General features: G+C 38.5%; 1 protein-coding gene across 2 annotated transcripts; it reads right to left on the bottom strand.

Annotated features, from left to right (window-relative positions):
• Nucleotides 1-8,690: 8,690 nt before the first annotated feature.
• pde9ac (phosphodiesterase 9ac) lies at nucleotides 8,691-15,473 on the bottom strand (the record flags this gene model as incomplete). 2 transcript variants are annotated; one of them, XM_079225470.1, is made up of 18 exons in its annotated part: nucleotides 15,384-15,473; nucleotides 13,622-13,692; nucleotides 13,038-13,115; nucleotides 12,763-12,806; nucleotides 12,546-12,600; nucleotides 12,309-12,379; nucleotides 12,137-12,224; nucleotides 11,960-12,038; nucleotides 11,780-11,854; nucleotides 11,591-11,677; nucleotides 11,254-11,358; nucleotides 11,014-11,096; nucleotides 10,584-10,740; nucleotides 10,323-10,436; nucleotides 9,990-10,094; nucleotides 9,744-9,872; nucleotides 9,560-9,655; nucleotides 8,691-8,744 (listed from the first exon to the last, which is right to left on the bottom strand). In XM_079225470.1, exons 1-18 carry the CDS (start codon nucleotides 15,450-15,452, stop codon nucleotides 8,691-8,693), a joined length of 1,560 nt encoding a protein of 519 aa, XP_079081596.1. In that variant the 5' UTR covers nucleotides 15,453-15,473. The 2 variants fall into 2 exon arrangements, with proteins under 2 accessions (XP_079081596.1, XP_079081597.1); XM_079225471.1 differs by having other exon boundaries at nucleotides 8,691-8,741.
• Nucleotides 15,474-17,342: the final 1,869 nt, after the last annotated feature.

Below are 17,342 nucleotides of genomic sequence, written 5' to 3'. Positions count from 1 at the left end.
GCTGCTGAGTGTAAGTAAGAATGTTCCCCTTAGATGCTTTTGGCCACAGCAGACATGTTTCCCAGCAAAAAAAAAGCTCCAAAAAATGTTAAATAAATATTGGATTTAAAACTGTCACTTAAAGCAAAGCGTAAACGAGTCCCACTCCAGCCCCATGCTATTACCCAGACTGAGCTCACTTAAGGAAGACTTTAGGGAAGTAACTTTCTGCTTGTGGCTTTAAAAAAAATTCTCGTACTCCACATGTCCATCTGTCATTATCCTGCTAGCCATACAGATAAGAGGCCAGTGTAATTGCCATGTAGCCCGGCAGTCACGGCACGGACGCTGATGTTCTGCCAGCACACAATCAAGATGCCTGCCTCTGATTATCACGCTGTAAACAAACTGGTGCGGGCCTCTCCTTCAGCAAACTGCAGACCTCGGTCATCTGCTGGGATTAGCATTTTCAACTGTCGGCTGCAGGACTGGACTCACTGAGTAACTTGACATACTGAGTAAATGTTTCTGGAACAAAACAAATCTGATAAACAAATATACAAATCATTGCCAAACAAAGCTACATAACTGTATTATTTGTTCAACAAAGTTGTAATTATTTATCATACTATAAGCTTCTTGATCTGATTATATTGTTGAATCCACATCATTCATTGCTGGTTGGCTGGTGCTGTATTTGACTCAGGGAACTCCTAATTTAACTGCCTCACCTCTGGAAAACAGCAAACCAGTAAAATGTCTGTTTTTGGAAGGTTGTAAATTGGAAATTAGGGGGGAAATTAAGGTTGTGTCTTTCATGTGCAGAGAGTAATTAAACAAAACAAAAAAAACACTGTAGATGGTAAATATAAGATCATTGTTACTGTTTCAACACATACAAAATGTTAAAGCATGAAGAAATAACCACAGGGATTGTATGTGCAATATTTACTTGTCCAAAGTTAAAGTGGAAGAAAATTTCCCAACAGCCACGTCTGTGTTGTTTGCATGCTTTTAATATATACTTCTCAAACCAGTGCCTGACCATTTGTTCCGATTTCGTTCCGGAAAAATAAATATAATTTAGCGGATATTTTACGTCTATTTTGTTGATGAACCATGAATGATCTTTGTTGCAACCAATACAGAATCTGTATAAAGTTCAGCTTCTTGCATTAATACTGACCAAAAACAACACATTTACGGAAATTCACAGACAAATAGAGCATCCAGGCTCAGGTTTAGCAATTCTCTGACATGTATCGCCAGAGCAGATAAACAATAGCTATCAATAGCGATATGCAGGAAATGAATACTTAGCTTGTGTGTACAGCTCCTTGGAAATCAGATCTTTCAATGTTTACTCGTTTTATAGTAAAACCTAACAGTCACCTAAAAGTAAGAAATGCATTCAACATATTGACGTTTCAGCACCTGGATACACACAGTTTGTTCAGGTAAGAAATGCTAATTGTAAACAAACACTACTTTAAAGTGTATGAAGCCTTGTATTTCTCACTTAAAGGGACGGTCACTAAAGTGGATGTATTTTCTATTTGAGAATGATAAGAACAACTATTTTGTTTTGGTGCTGTGATTTTCTGACACTGCTCTTTGTTTTTCTCTGCCACTAAGCAGTCTCTGACACAAAATGCAGGACAAGAATTTAGGGTTAACTCTCACTTTTGACCTTTGACTTCTTGTCATTCTTGTTCGGGATGTAACTGTCTTCAGTAAACCTAGCTTGAGTCCTCACAGGCCAAACAAGGAGCTGGACATTCTTGTGAATGTGGGAGTCAGGCGGATGTGACATCCCTGATGATTTTAACTGCCTTTCTCCCACAAGCATGCTTTGTCTGTGTGCGTGTTTGCTTACATGAAACAGGTCTGGGCTTCGCTGTTGTCTGCTCAGCAAAGAAAAGCCGGTGGGGCTGACTCATTCCCCTGACCAACGCCACTGTCTAATCTGTGGCCCGACCAACGATAAACGAAGAGTCGCATGTGTTTACATAGACTTGGATGAGAATCCTACAGCTTACACATCCGGTTCATTCAGAATCCTGTGAAAAACTGGAGCTCCATAATGAAGAACAGATTAATGCACATTGAGGTAGTAAAACAGCTAGGTGGTGGTACAGTCAGACTTGAGTCATCGGCATGTGTGCCGCATTTTAACCAGTTTCACATGAAACTAGGCCATAGATCATCCACGGCTTCCAGCTGCAAATTTTTAAAAAGCCACACACACACGTCATGTTAACGTAACCCCTAAAACAGCATGCTGGGAGGAATTCTCCACAGAGCATCTCTGACCTGGGAAAGTCTTGGGAAAGAAAAGAAGAACAAAATAAATAGAGAATGTTATTTTCCTAGTTTTGTTTCAAAGTCTTTACTTGAAAATCTATTTACTCTGATGAGAAAATGCAGAACACACATGAAGGTACAGTTGCTTTACAGACATGGTTCCAATGTTCCTTTTGAATGGTACAAATGAGAGAAAGGGATTGCATTTCATCAGCACTATCCATTTCCATTCTTATTACTGAACTGTACACATAACTACGGTGGCCAGGCCAAAACATATTTACAAGGCAATAACACTGCAGACACAACATACATGTGTTTCTCTCTTCTCTCTGTTGCTTTCCCAGCTGAAAGCTTTATCAATTTTGGTTTACATTCCTGTATACCTCTTTATCACCTGCCTTTTCTCACCTGATCAACTGCAATACAACTATATGGAAGGACTTACATTGGTTTAAATGACCTGTTAGCTTCTTAAAGTATTTTAAACGTTCTCCTGCCTGAGAATCAGCATTTGTTAGACATGTGATCCTGGATTGTAGTCAGTTAAAGCTGCGGGTGGCACCTTGCTGTACAATGCTCATAACTTCATAAGGGTGGAAGGATTTGTAAAAGATTTTCAGTATTAATAATTCATTAAATCAAACACACTTAATGCCACTTTGAATTAAATCGTAGGCAAATTGTAGAAAATAAAGAGCTAAATAACTAAATTAATAAATAAACAATGCTCTCAGGGACACCAGAAGAGAATAAAGGACATGTACCAAATACTGACAATTAAAGACACCATGTGTAGGATTTGAACATTTCTAACATTGTTGCCCCCAAGTGGTACGGTCAAAAAAGACCCTAAATGCTAAGATGAATGGGAGGAAAGTAACACCCAGACTGCACCAAACCTCACCATGCATCAAAATACACGACCAGGCTCAAAGTTAGTAAAAACAAAATCCTGATTAAGGAAGTACTAGACCTGAGGCTAGTAACAAGATTTAAATATGAATTATGATACATTTTAGTTTTGCTAAAACTTTGGTGTGTGATAAAAAGTCTAAATGTTTTAATTACTGTCACTGTAACATGTAGATAAATCTGCTGCTCATAATGTCACAAATCCCGGATAAAATATCTGCCTCGCCTTCCTTTGAATGCTATGGTCCACTATCGTGCAAGCACACTGAAAGAAAAATTAAACACCCATTTAACCACCATCAAGGTGCATTTGTAATAGACACCGTACCCACTTTTCCATCAACAAACGGGCCCATTGAAGTATTGTGGCAGTTAAACATGGTGTCACACCCAGCCTTTAGGCTAAAAGAATGACAAAAGGGTTTTAGATATCAGTCGCTTTAATTAGCGGTGCTCTGATGAAAACATCTAACAGTCTACTGGATGACAAGTTAGCAGGATGGGTGTATGCTCAAGTTGAGTCATTCATCTTTTGGTGAACTGAAATGTGAAGAGATCAAGAGCGTTGGGGGCACTCGCAAAAAGAATCTGCATGCTGAGAACCCTTTTTTCACACTCTTTGAAAGAAGATCAAATTAAGCGTTAAAAAAAAGCTTTCTGCACTCAAATATAATGAAAGTAGTGCACATTGTCTCAACTTGTCCCAAAGAAACGTTGTTAAATTTGTCCTTTAATCATTGCCCATGCAGCAGAGTGCTGTGCAGTACCCTTGTGTGATAAGACAGTAAGTTGTTTGATCAGAGCATTTCTGCAGGGAAATGTCAATACACTCTGTCACGCTATGTAGAGAAGGTGATGCGCAATTACACTCATTCAAACAATACTCACACTCAAATATGTTTACTTGTTTTCTCTCATTACAACAGCAACACAAACATATGGTCCACTGTTTTCTTTCTTTTTTATTGCTTTGAGATCATCAACTTACAAGTGGGATTGCAGCAGTATGCACACGAAAGGTCATGTTCAATCAAAAGAACCATCGGACCATCAACATGTAAATAAATAGTGAGTTTAATCAATCTAAACCACAGACTAGAGGAGTGAAATTGAAGTTTATCAATACTCCTACTTGATTTTGGAATGCACAAACAAACCTAAAAAAAAAATATGCAGCACAAATAAAGTCTTTGGTGTTTCATTCCTTACTCTGTATTATTAATGATGTCATTAGAGCTATGTAGGTGGTATTCAGTGTGTGTGGGGTGAAGCCAACAGGTGAAGAAATAATCACTCTTTAGCTATTGCCAATGAATTGCTAAAAATGCACGGTAATAAAAACCCTGTGGAGTAGCTGGAGGAAAACCACCCAGATCCGATATTGCTCGAAGGGAAGCTGTGGAGAGAGGGAGGGGCGTGGTTCGGGCTGAGGTAAGTGGCACCTTTAGGTGGTACACATTGGATAACTGCTCATATTTCAACACATTTCTAGCCTTCAAGTCTAACAGCAGCAGCAATAAACTGTATTTCAGTCAGGATGATGAGCAGAGAAGCTGTGTGAAACGGAAATCTCTGCCGAGCAATTAATTATGTTAAGATCATGCAGTCTTACATGTGGGGGTCAAAAGGGAGAAATAGTCTGATTGTAATGCGACACAACAAAATAAGTATTGTTTTTAGGTGAAGATGATAATTAAATTAATCCAATAATCGCAAGTGAAATGTGACCACAATTATCTAAATAGGCACTTGCTGTGGTTTGTTATGGAATTAACAGCATGTGTCAGCAATCTGCAGTGAAATGAAAAACAATCCCAACTCAAGACTGATTGGATCTGTGTATAACATGGTCTTCATAATGGACTTGTAATGGAGATGTTGACAAGTGTAATATGGCTGCCAGAGATAGTTAGTTGAGATAGTTTTGTCATACTATTTCCAAGGGCAGGAAGGAGCTTTCCCGTTTATCTCGTAATATGTAACAAGTCATGTGGATACAAGGACGCAGTCAGCAGGTCACTTTTACCAATGCCTCGCTTCATTCTATGTGATCATTGTAAGGTTCATATCAGGCTCATTGGTTGTTTTTTTAAGTTTTTCTCGAACAAACCTTGGTTTGATATTGGTAAAATATATGGTAAAATATTTTATCTTATGAATGAAATGAAGTGACTGATTTACTATAGAGACACTTTGAAGACCCTCTGACTTGGGTGTTGTCTAACCGTTATCTTTGAAGACTCAGAGTGTGACAGATATACAGACATGCACAACACAGTCTTACATCTATTGCAAGATATCATACACTTTTTTACAGGACATGTGTGTAAAACCTTGGACCTTGTGTGGCTTTATTTTCTTGAACAGTGTTGATAACAGCATTGATTAAGGTAAGAGAACACAACGACTTGATGGTGAATTGCTCATTGGGAGTGGACATAAAAGTAAAGCTGCATCTTTCTTTGGAAAACACTCAGTGCACCATATCAATCAAAAATATATTGCTACATTGAGGTGAAAACATCCTACTGTGGTGCATTTTATTCTTCTACTGGAAAAAGAAATAATGATCGATTACTGCTTGTGGAAAATATTCTCCATGAGTCCAATTCTGCAGTCAAGTCTGTATTTGTAAAATGCGTGGTCATGAATATTTAAATAGGTTTGTTTTTGGAGAAATTGGTCCATCAAACTCTTTGACATTATGAAATATAAAAGAGTAGAGAGAACATAACAACCATACATATACAGAGAGGTCCCTCTCTGTTACATCCAGTGCTAAAGTCTAAGTCAAAGTTCAAGATATGCAACCTCAACGCCAACATTTAGTTCAGTATGTAGCCAAGCCATCTCTTTTCTCTCCATTCTGATCCTGATCCATCTGTCATCTTCACAACGCAGACCAGAATGTCTTCTCCGAGGCCTCAATCCCATGTTTTACAAGTTTACAAGTCTTTCCTGGGTTTGATCACAAAAGAAGACCCCTGCAATGAAATGAGAACTTAGATAAGGAGGTAAAAAAAAACACAGCAGGATGTTAAGATGAAACTAAAACTATAGGGAGAAAGGGTCTAGCTGCAGAGCTCCAGGCTTGGGCCCACCTCCCCGTCAGACCACTTCCTGTTCTGAGCTTGGAGGATGTTTGAAATTGTGCAGCCAGAGATGATCATCAAGACGCGACAGCATGCATTCATTAGTTTGAATAACCCACACAATTTTGAGCGATAACACCAAGGTAAACAATACAAGCTTAATACAAGGGTTGGTATTCTTCTTCAAAAACACGATTGGACGGGCTACCTGCCTGTCTGTCATTCCACCTGCCTCTCTGCCTGCCTCTCTAACCACCTGCCTGCGTGCACTCTGCCTGTGCACTCATTGCACGTCTCAAATCTTCCACAAGCAGCTAGCTTGACAGCTGTGAGTACTAACAATAGCGATGCTAGTTGTTTATACTATTATTATACTTTTTGGAGAGTGGATTTGGAGGGCGGCAGTATTGCTGACTTGGTAACTTTCTCACTAGATTACGCAACTTTTGAGCTAGTGCTGCTAGCTACTTTCATTGGAGACGAGTTGGCAACACTGGGCAGGGTTTTTCGGTTGGATAATTTAAAAAATACAGCTTACTCTTGCTAGTTTCTCAAGATTAGCAACCCTAGATTTATTATGTTGCAATAACTGTACAGTTAGGTTATGCAACATTAAGCTGCAAATAACTTGCAACAACCTTAACGCAGGGCTCTCAAGGGGGGAGAGAGAGAGAGAGAGATGTCACGCTTACCTGTCTTAAAAACTTGAGAGCCCTGCAGGTAAGAGTGACATATCCTCCCTCCCCTCCCCCAACGTTAACGTTAACAGGGCTCTCAAGTGTCACGCTCAATGCGTGACACTTGAGAGAACCCTGTTAACGCTAAACGCTGAAATGATTAGGCAACATTACGATTAATTTCCTGTTGTTGTCTCAACGTTAACGTTAGTTTGCTAGCGACATTAGCACTTTTACCTTAGTGTTATGCTCTAGGTTGTGTGGTATGGGCTCGATGCAATGGACGAAAGAAGTACTCAGATCCTTTACTTAAGTAAAAGTAGAAATACTGCAGTTTAAAAAAAGAAACGTTACTTAAGTAAAGTACATAAGTAGTATCAGCAAAATGTACTGAAAGTATTACAAGTACTGCAGAATGGCTCCTTACAGTGTTATATTAATATAGATTATTATTTATTTGTTTAAATGACTAACAAATACACATAAGAACATTTTAATGTTGTAGTTCATCAATGTATTTGAGATACTTTGTACTCTACTATACTAGGCTACTGATTTTACTGATACATATGTTTTTTTTTATATATAAAAAGTAACCAGTAACTTTATATGTCAAATAAAGGAAGTAGAGTAAAACATACATATGTTTACCTCTGAAATGTAGTAGTTGTAAAAGTTGCATAACATGGAAATAAGTAAGACAAAATTGTACTTAATTAAATGTCACATTCCATCACCGTATGGCCATGATACAATGTGTTGAATATTAGGTTCAGTAGGTTACTTTATTTATTAACAATAAGCACCATAAAACAATACGAAATGTAATTTAGGGATTTTCCACTGTGGGTTCTGGTGATGGAGATGGTTCCCAGCAACGGAGGTGCCCATATCTGTAGCTCTGCAGTGGGACGCTATTGAATCTATGTTGAGAAGACACCTAGCTGCACCTAGATCAGCTCATACCATGCCTGACCAAAATAAACGTCCACCACAGATAAAGTCTATTGAACTGAACTTGCCTTAGAGCTATGAGTGAGAATTGAGAAAAGTCAAAACTTACTCTCAGAATCTAGTGTCAACAACTGGACAATGTTAATGTAAAATGACAGAAAAGAGGGTTGTAGTTTCATTTCATAAGCAGAAAATGTTGTTTCTTGTCATTGTATATAAAAGGTAGCATGGTGTTAAAGAAAAAAATACAAATGAGTGCCAATTTCATCACTATGTTTCCAGCCGAGACGACAGCAAAATGAATGGTGTCATATTCTGACATATTACCGAAATAAAAGAGAATCAAAAATATGCTTATGTTTCTTTCTTGTAGGCTGTTGAATTTTTCTTTCTCTCTCTTTTCTTGCAAAGCCGATTGGCTTCTATATAGCCAAGACCCTAGCACTGTCTAAGAATTTCTCAAGCTGAGCCAATTTAGCTGAGCCAATTTAGCTTGAGCCGACTAAATTGGATCGCCCCCTTGGTTTTCCTTTTGTGAGTAAATTGATATGAACTTTGATGCTAAATTAAAAGGCAAATCCATAGTGATGAAAGTGCTACACATTCCTAAAGGTGTGGCTTTTGTAGAGAGGAGAGTTGCTGTGCAGAGATGCCAGAGAGAGGCAGAGACAGAGTGCACTCATGAGACTAACACTAAACACTAAAGCACAACCAAGGAGTCAGTTGCTTTTACTTACACAGATACCACAGCACTCACTCATTGCAGAGCTTACTTCTTCTTCCCGCCTAATGACATATTTTCAGTTTTTTTCTTCTGTGCCTCATTGAACAAAAGACACACCTTTATGTTAGCAAGTAGTTTGATGTGTAGGTGTGTGTATGTATGTGTGTGTAACCCCACCCATTTAACACAAACTTTATAACAGATAATTGGATTGGATTTTGTTCTCTCCATATCTTCCTCTCACAGCAGGAAACAGGTATTTCCGCCATTGTTTCAACCGCTTACACTCTGCTTACTGTAAGTACCGTTAAGGCAAAACGAGCTGTGTACTTTGTTATGCACACTTATTAGTCTCGTCAATGTTATTTGGTATGCCACACAGGCACAACGACATGTTTGAGGCTGTGCAGAAACGTCCCTTTTGCCTGTGATCCCTGCATGTTTAAAGACAATTGACTTGATTTGACTTGCCTGCAACTGGTCAAAGCCAAGAAATAGTCTGGTACACAGCCCACCATAAAATTGTGTTTTTGTACATCTGTAATGTGTGAATAGGTTAGCTTCAGAGGTTCTGGTTAGCGGATTTTGTTAACACTTCACAGGGCCATTTTTCTGCTAAGCTAAATTAACCAGATGCTGGTTAACAGCTGTCAGAGAGGCGCCATTCTTCTAATTTAATCTCAATAGATCAAAAAGATCAAACTGTTCCTTTCAATAATTTTTCTCTTCCTAACAAAAACACTAATATTTCAACTTACTCACTCTTTGTTACAGAGTGACAGGTGGCTATCAACAGGTGATGTGGTTTGACATACTTTGAAAATAGTAGAGTAAAACAAAAATATATGTGGGTTTGAACAAAGATTGATTGTGCTAATAGATAGACAGATATAATACAATATAATAGGTTCTACCTCTGTCATGGCATCATCAATCTGTTTCAGCTCCTCGTAGTGGTCACGCGAGTCTCTCAAAGGTTGAACCATGATCTCCTCAATCTGAGGAAAAAGCTGTTGGATGCCGCAGTAAGAGCATTCATTAATAATCAGTGTGTGTCTTGGTAAAGGAACACATCTGTACACACACACATTGTCCTACCTTCATGACGGTCTCAAACATTGGGATAAGGACAAACTTGATGAATCCGATCTGAGCGGTGGGTTTGGTGACTTTATCTCTGTCCATGAAGGGAGCCACGGGGAGACCCTCAGTCTTCTCCCTGTCACTCTGGAAGGCACAGCAGTGAAAATATAGTCATTTAGCTATTGCTCACAATGAACTATAATCTTCCTTCATCGTGATTGATTTCGATAATGGATTTCAGAATGCTTTGGCTGAGGTCACCTGCATGAAGTACTCCTCCAATAAGCAGTCTACCCATGGCTCAGCTACCTCAGTTGGCCTCACTTCGTTGGAAATGTCGCAGCACTTAATCAAAACCATCTTCAGCTGAAAACACACACACATGTACAAACATACACACAACACAAAACACAGGATAAAGAAGCCTGCACACCATCAAGACACATACTGCATCAACTGTGTTTCTGTGACTACTTTCCCAATTACACTAATACAATCCACAACACGCTCAACAGCTTATGTTGACGTCTTACAGGTACAGTGCAATAAACAGCTGATGTCAAGTGGTGATGCAACGTGATCTTGAATACATACACATGTCACATGCTCTTCATTGGCGAAGTCAAAGCTGTCCACTTTTTGCTTAAAGGATTCTAGTATCTCCCCGTGTCTGGCCATGTCGGTGGCCAGAATGAGGGTGATAATTGCCTTGAAATATAAAACCAAAAGTCAGTTTGCGTGACACTTGCTCACATTTAAAGTCAAAATTGTCTTCAGAATAATATGTTAATATGAGCGAAGACCATGTATGATTAAGATAAAGCTCAGCATGCTTGTCTTGAATTTACATCTCACCTGTCGGATCTGTTTGAATGCCTCAGGATCCACATTGGCAAAAATATTGCACTCAGGAAGGGAGAGGACCTGGAAGGCCACTGCACAGTGATGGTTCTCCAGTGGAGATATGTCGTTGTAACGAACTGCCAGCTCTGTGCGGGCATTGATTTGGTACCTGATGGATGGATGACACGGGTGAATGGATAGATTGATTGTATATTTCAATGAAGCTTCCCTGATAAGAGAGGTCCTCGCCTGCCCAAAACCAGGACCAAAAACAACCCTCTAATCTGAATCAGCCTGTTTTCATAGCTGAACTCTCTCCATGCCGAACTAGTTTCACAGTTCATTGACAACAGTGCAGAGGATGTCAAAACATAATGGGGTCAATGGGCATCTGCAGTGCTATATCTGTTAACGCACCTACATACAGAATAGTGAGCCTTACGTGTTGTTGTAGCCAGGGTGGTCCAGGTCATGGCACACTGCAGCTGTCATTAGAATACCCATATCTGTGAGAGTCATCTTATCCTGGACAACAGTGTAAATGAAAGTTATTTGAAATGGTCATAAAAATGGCAAAATGGCCATTTTAGAAATTCATTCAAAGTAAATATGACTTGTAAAAATGGTGCTCAATTGTTCAGAACTTAAATGCATCATGAACACACACAAACATGCACCATACCTGTAGGTTGCAGAGGTTAATCATGCCATACATCATCTGACTAACGCAAAAGCAATGACGAAAGTTGTGGAAAGGATTACAACGGTAGTTCTCCTGGATTGCCAACTGGAAGACAAGATAATTCATTATTCAGCCACTGACTGCATAATCTCAAATCAAAAGTATTTCCAGCCGTGTATGATTTAAAAGTGATTTTGTTATCTATGTAAGTACACTGATAATACTCTTAGCAGCACATCTGCCTTCTAAGTAAACACTTGTTTGAAATCTGCCCCATGTGCATGGCAGTATACAGTATATCCATGTGCTTGGTTGTCCTTTACTGCTCTAACTGTACCAGCCAGCGTTTGAGTGTGATGGGGTTCATGTTGAATTCCTTCACCAGTCCCAAGTCATGGTACATGTACTCCAAACAACTTAGCATCTGCAGCCACAAAGGAAGAGAACAGACATTTAAGCATCAGTCACTTGGTTAACATGCAATGGAAATGTTTGATTGAGTAATGAAGCGGCAGAGTCAACAAACCTCGTTATGTTCCCAGTGCCAGACATCGAATGTTGGCTTCTTGAGCGCCTCAACAGTCTCCTGAGACAGTGTGTACTGTATATGCCAGAAAAAAAAGTCCATCAGAACTTCAAAAGAGGCTGTACATATTCATGAAGCTTTTTATAATAGTACTTAAAGTGATAATCCCAGTGGACATACTTTTGGGTAATTGGGGACATCTCGTCTCGGAGTGACCTTCTTCCCATCGTCAAAGTTGTATTTGCATGGACAGTTTACTCTGAATTTAAAAGGAAAGAAATCCAAAAAGATAGATTTGATGGATTTGGTTTCTGTTGAGACCTGTAAAATGTAATGTCTAACTTCCTACTACTTCACCTGCCACCACCTCTTGAAGCCATCTCATCTCGTAGCTTTTTCAGATCATTTTTACACTTCTCAATCTCCACCACCTTCAAGCCCTCCACTGAAACAAGATGACAAGGAAATATCGCATGAGAGGGGGATTTTCTGGGGGATTATTTCATTTAATCTAAAATGTACCACTTACGTTCCACTCTCTTCTCCAGCATTGCTAGCCTGTTGGTGACCTCAGTCTTCAACTCGTTAATGCGAAAGGCTCTGTGAGGGCAAAGAAGAGAAAATGGTTTTGAATTTTTTTTTTGCACCCATGGTTCAGTGGTAACAACGACAAAATAAAACTTGAATGAAATGTGTTTGAGATATGTGTGAAGGGGGGGAAGGGAAGGCTTCGGCCACAACACAACATGAAGAACTGAGGCGTTACCTGCTGAACTGATCAGCCACCTGGGACAACACGTTCTGAAACATGTCCTCCTTATCTGCAGACATAAATACACTTCTGATAAATCATCATGAAAGCAACTACGTTGTCAAGATTGATATTTTCAAGCTCATTATTACTTTCACATTGGATGTGTTTTTGATGCATGAATGTATGTGTTAGTGAGAGTGAAAGTAAAATAAAGTTGTCGCAGCTGTACCTCCAATTTGACCAGTAGACAGAGGGATGACTTTGTACAGAGAGCTGCGAGGAAATCAGAGGAGAAATTATTATTCTTAAATCAGTTTGACAATTTCTTTGTATTTTTTTGCTTTTACAAAGATTTAGAGTTGATGGAGCAATTTTAGCACACGGTTATCAAGTTAGCTGTTGTGTGAATATAGTTGGCCCCTGAATTGTGGCAGAGATTTAGAAAAAGATGACATCAATTTGAGATTTCTGTACAAATACAATATGATAATGCTGGTATGTTACTTTGGAGAGTTGGTGGGCATGGTGGGATCTATGGAGACCAAGGCTCCATCTGGGTCCATCATCATGATGGCAGTGTTCCTGTGGTGAGAGGATTAGAGAAAAAGTGAGTAAAAATGTTGTCTATTTTTTTAAGGGAATGCTAAATATCACATTAGAGATGAATATAAATTATCCACATTCATGATATGAAAGTTATTAGAAAATATACAAAACTAAATGTATTCACTGTGTCAATGCCTAATCCCCTCCATACATAGTAGAGTAGAGAACAAAAGCTATGGATTAAAACATGTATTTTCCTCAATAAAGGCATACAACTGAATGAGATGATGATAATGATCTTGCTTTTATAATTTATTATTGTCTGCTTTGATGTGCATGCTCATGTCTGTCTGTTACATGCAGGTGCTCGTATGTTAGTGGCTGCTTTACTGCATAATAATCGTTCTGTGTTGGATGACATTATTGTGCAGATTCATGGGATATTTTTCTAAATTTCTAAATCTAAGGTTTTCATGTATGTCCAGAGATACAGATAGGGACTCTACATGTGAATAAATAATTTCGCAAACAAAACAACAAACCTGGGAATGTTAGATGAGGACCACAGAAGCTCCTTGATGTCACATGGGCTGCAGTGCCCGCTGAACACCACCTGAGAGGTAAACACATTTGGTATTTTAGATAGATAGATAAATATATATATATATATATATATATATATATATATATATATATATATATATATATATATATATATATATATATACATATAGATAGATATATATACTGTATATATATATATATATATATATACATATAGATAGATATATATACTGTATTCATTTTTTATTTTTCTTTACTTCAATACATAATCAAAATAATGGGAGAAGGCTGTTGCATTGGATGAACTTTGTAGTATGTATTGCTTATTATAATGTCACATTATATTAGAAGAGCTAACCTTCAGCCATGCACAAACCCAACATAGTGTGTCTATGCTCAAAGGCACACCTGCACACAAGCTGCGGCTGTGGTTTTCATATAAGGCCTCAGTGTTCCTACAAGGTGGGAAGGTTATCAAGTTTCATGCTTTTTTCAGACAACCGAATCACAGCGTAAAGTAAGGGTCTGTTGGTTGTATGGTTGAATAAGGTCAAGTCACCAGGGAGATCCAGAGAAAGAAAAGGACAGCTGGAGTGTGTGTTCATGGAGCTGTTGAAGATAGCACCATTCCTGTCCTTTAACCTGCCCAGTTTACAGGACATACATTACATGTACAGGGATTAGAACATTTTAAAATATCGAGGGTTGATAGCAAAGACTGCATGGGTTCATAAAGCCTGTGCAACAACTGTGATCCTACATCTTGAAGGAAGCAGGTGTAGCAGACAAACACTCAGGCCCTTGAACAGACATGTGTCATCGCCAGCTCTCTACTTGAAGCACTCTACATCACCAGATCAGCATGTGTTGCATGTATGTATCTCTGCATCTCAAGCCTCAAACCATTGCTCATGATGATCACTAAGCTCTTGCTCTGCTGTTTTATGACTACAAAGTAAAACATTGCATTAAACATGTATTTTTCTTTTATGCTAGCCCTTAGTGTAATTGCTGCTTTCATTAAAATAAGGAAAGAAATTGATAATCCATACTTTAAATCATACAACAGAGTTGAAAGCTGTCAGAAATGTATTCTGCTGTGTAAACCGTAAACAACAGGTGTTTGCTTCTGTCAGTAACACCTGGAAGGCTACCTGCTCTGCATCACCGACTAATCTCCTCCTCAAACAGAGTTAGCCGCTGGGAATACTTGCTACGTGCGTCAAGAAATTCATTTTTAATTGCCATCATTAAGGTTGACTTTGTAATGAAACTCATTTTAGAATGAATTATGTCTTAGTTAAAATGTATTAACGTAGTGGTTCCAAATGCATGAATTTAAACATATTTTGGATTGTATAGCCAAAATAATCCATATTAATTCCACTATCTTTAATTCATTGATTTAAGTGACATTAGTTAGACGCCATCAATCATTATTTTGAATGTGTAAACTGTAGAAAAGGTTTTGAGCAATCTTTATAGTCTGCAGTGACATTTTAGAGTCTTATTAAATCTTGATGTATTTCCATTAATTTCCAATCGCAAATAATATATGAAACTATTTGCTGGCAAAAAGTGTTTTCTCTAAAAAAGAAGCCTAACCTTTTAGTCAAAAACCAGCCTATTTCACACAGCAGACAAATACATTTCCAAAATGTGTATAGTCACATTATATCTATAGTAAACAGGTAAAAATAGATATTAGAAGTACAGCGTTTCCACCTGAACTGGACCCACCTTTTGCACTTTCCCATCCACATCCAGGTAAATGGTTTTTGGGGCATAAGAGGAGGAGCTGGAGCCCATGTTGACCTCCCTCTCCTCTCTTACACACCTGCAAAGATTCTGGCTCAAAGCCCTGATCAAACCTGATGAGCCAATAGAAAAACAAATAAATGGAGAACGCACATTTCTTGTTTTGTACTTTCATGTAGATACAGCTGAGTGTACACTAATGCATGGTTTCTGTCAACACATTTTAAATAACATAATAATCAAGATTTTGCTGTTGCCAATCTCCAGTTTAAAATAGATACAAAGGAAAATAAAAAATATAGAAGAATGCAAAGACAAAATATTACCAGGGAAAATGTATAAAACATGATACATAAACTGACCATTTGCATTGCTTATTCTCTATCATTTACAGCCAGTTTTCCCAATGCAATCCAATAGTGAAACTTTTTTTTCTTCCAACAGAAAACAATAAAACAGTTTACAGTTTTAAAATATCAGTTAGATTAATTGACAAAAACAACAGCACTCACAGTGTCAGCGATGCAGCTTCCCCCGTGGAGACTGAAGGTCCTATAGGTGCTGAGGATGCAGCTGAGTCACATATGACACACACACAAATGACACATGCAAAGGGAGAGCTATGGGGAGGAGAGAGAGGAGGTGAGTGATGGAGACGGCGAGGAAGTGAGGGAGCCTGAGAGGTCTGAAGTACTATGAGTATAACTGGCACTCTAACTGGTTGCCAGGGTACAGTTACTATGGAGAAAAAAGCCCATAATGTCTTAAGTGATGCAGGCTTTTACCTGCACTAGTCACACACTTTGTATCCAAATGATTCACTGTATCTCATCGGGAAAAAAACACAAACGTATGATGGCTTTATCAAATTATGGACAGCTATCTGATTGACCTGGCAAAATAATAATATTATGTAGTTTCTCTTTTGAAAACAGCACATTGTTACTAAACTAAGTGGCACACAATGAACGCACAAAGCCATGATTAGAGCACTCAGCACATAACGCTACATGGCAAATGATTTCTCATCAGGGAGACGCCACTTCTAACCAAAGGGTCCTAATTTCATGTGAAGCGTTGCTCTTTCTCTCAGTCATTGACTTTCATGAATGTGGAATTGTATATGTGTGAATGTGTTTTATGTTCATTGCCTCTGCCAAGAAGGTTACCGGTATGTTTTTGGTTCAGTTCTTTGATTGGTTGGTTTGTCCGCAGGTTAATGAAAATATAATGGCCTCAATTTTCATGAACTTGGTGTGGCCTGAGTCAAGGTGAGCCTGGGTGGCGGTCTACGCTCTCTGAGTGCCCTTCTAGTTTGATACTTATTTGTGTGTGTGTGTGTGTGTGTGTGTGTGTGTGTGTGTGTGTGTGTGTGTGTGTGTGTGTGTGTGTGTGTGTGTTACACTCCCCAGACCACTCATCCCCTCCCGTGTTGTCCACTCCAGGTCCAGCAGATGGTTTTGTCAGACACTTGAGAAGATTTTATTTTTAGCAACAATTTCTAAATGGTCAAGTGGAGGATACGATGACTTGTCTTATTGCATTTAATTTAATTTCATGGCATGACACTATCTTTAGACACTCAATTTAGATATGGAAAACGTCTACAAGGAAGACACTTCAGGATGAAGGGATCCCTCAACAGCAGTTGTCGAAGAAGTATTTAGATAAGTAAAGTATTAGTACATTCATGGACAATTTCTGCATTCAAAATCATACTAAACATGATACATGAGTATCATCTAAAGTATCAGAAGGAAAACACTTATTATGCAGTAAAATGGCCCAGATAACAGATATTATATAATTATTATTAGTATTACTGATAATACTCACGCATCAGTGTGTAAGAGGCATTTTAGTTGAGGTAGGGCTACACTGTAAAAGGTAATACCTAGCATACTTAAATGACATGTGTGTACTTTACTTATTTCTAACCAT

Source organism: Taurulus bubalis (assembly GCF_910589615.1).
Source record: "Taurulus bubalis genome assembly, chromosome: 10".
Classification (NCBI taxonomy): domain Eukaryota; kingdom Metazoa; phylum Chordata; class Actinopteri; order Perciformes; family Cottidae; genus Taurulus; species Taurulus bubalis.
Note: the sequence above shows the minus strand (reverse complement) of the source record. Positions and strands in the feature narration are given on the sequence as shown.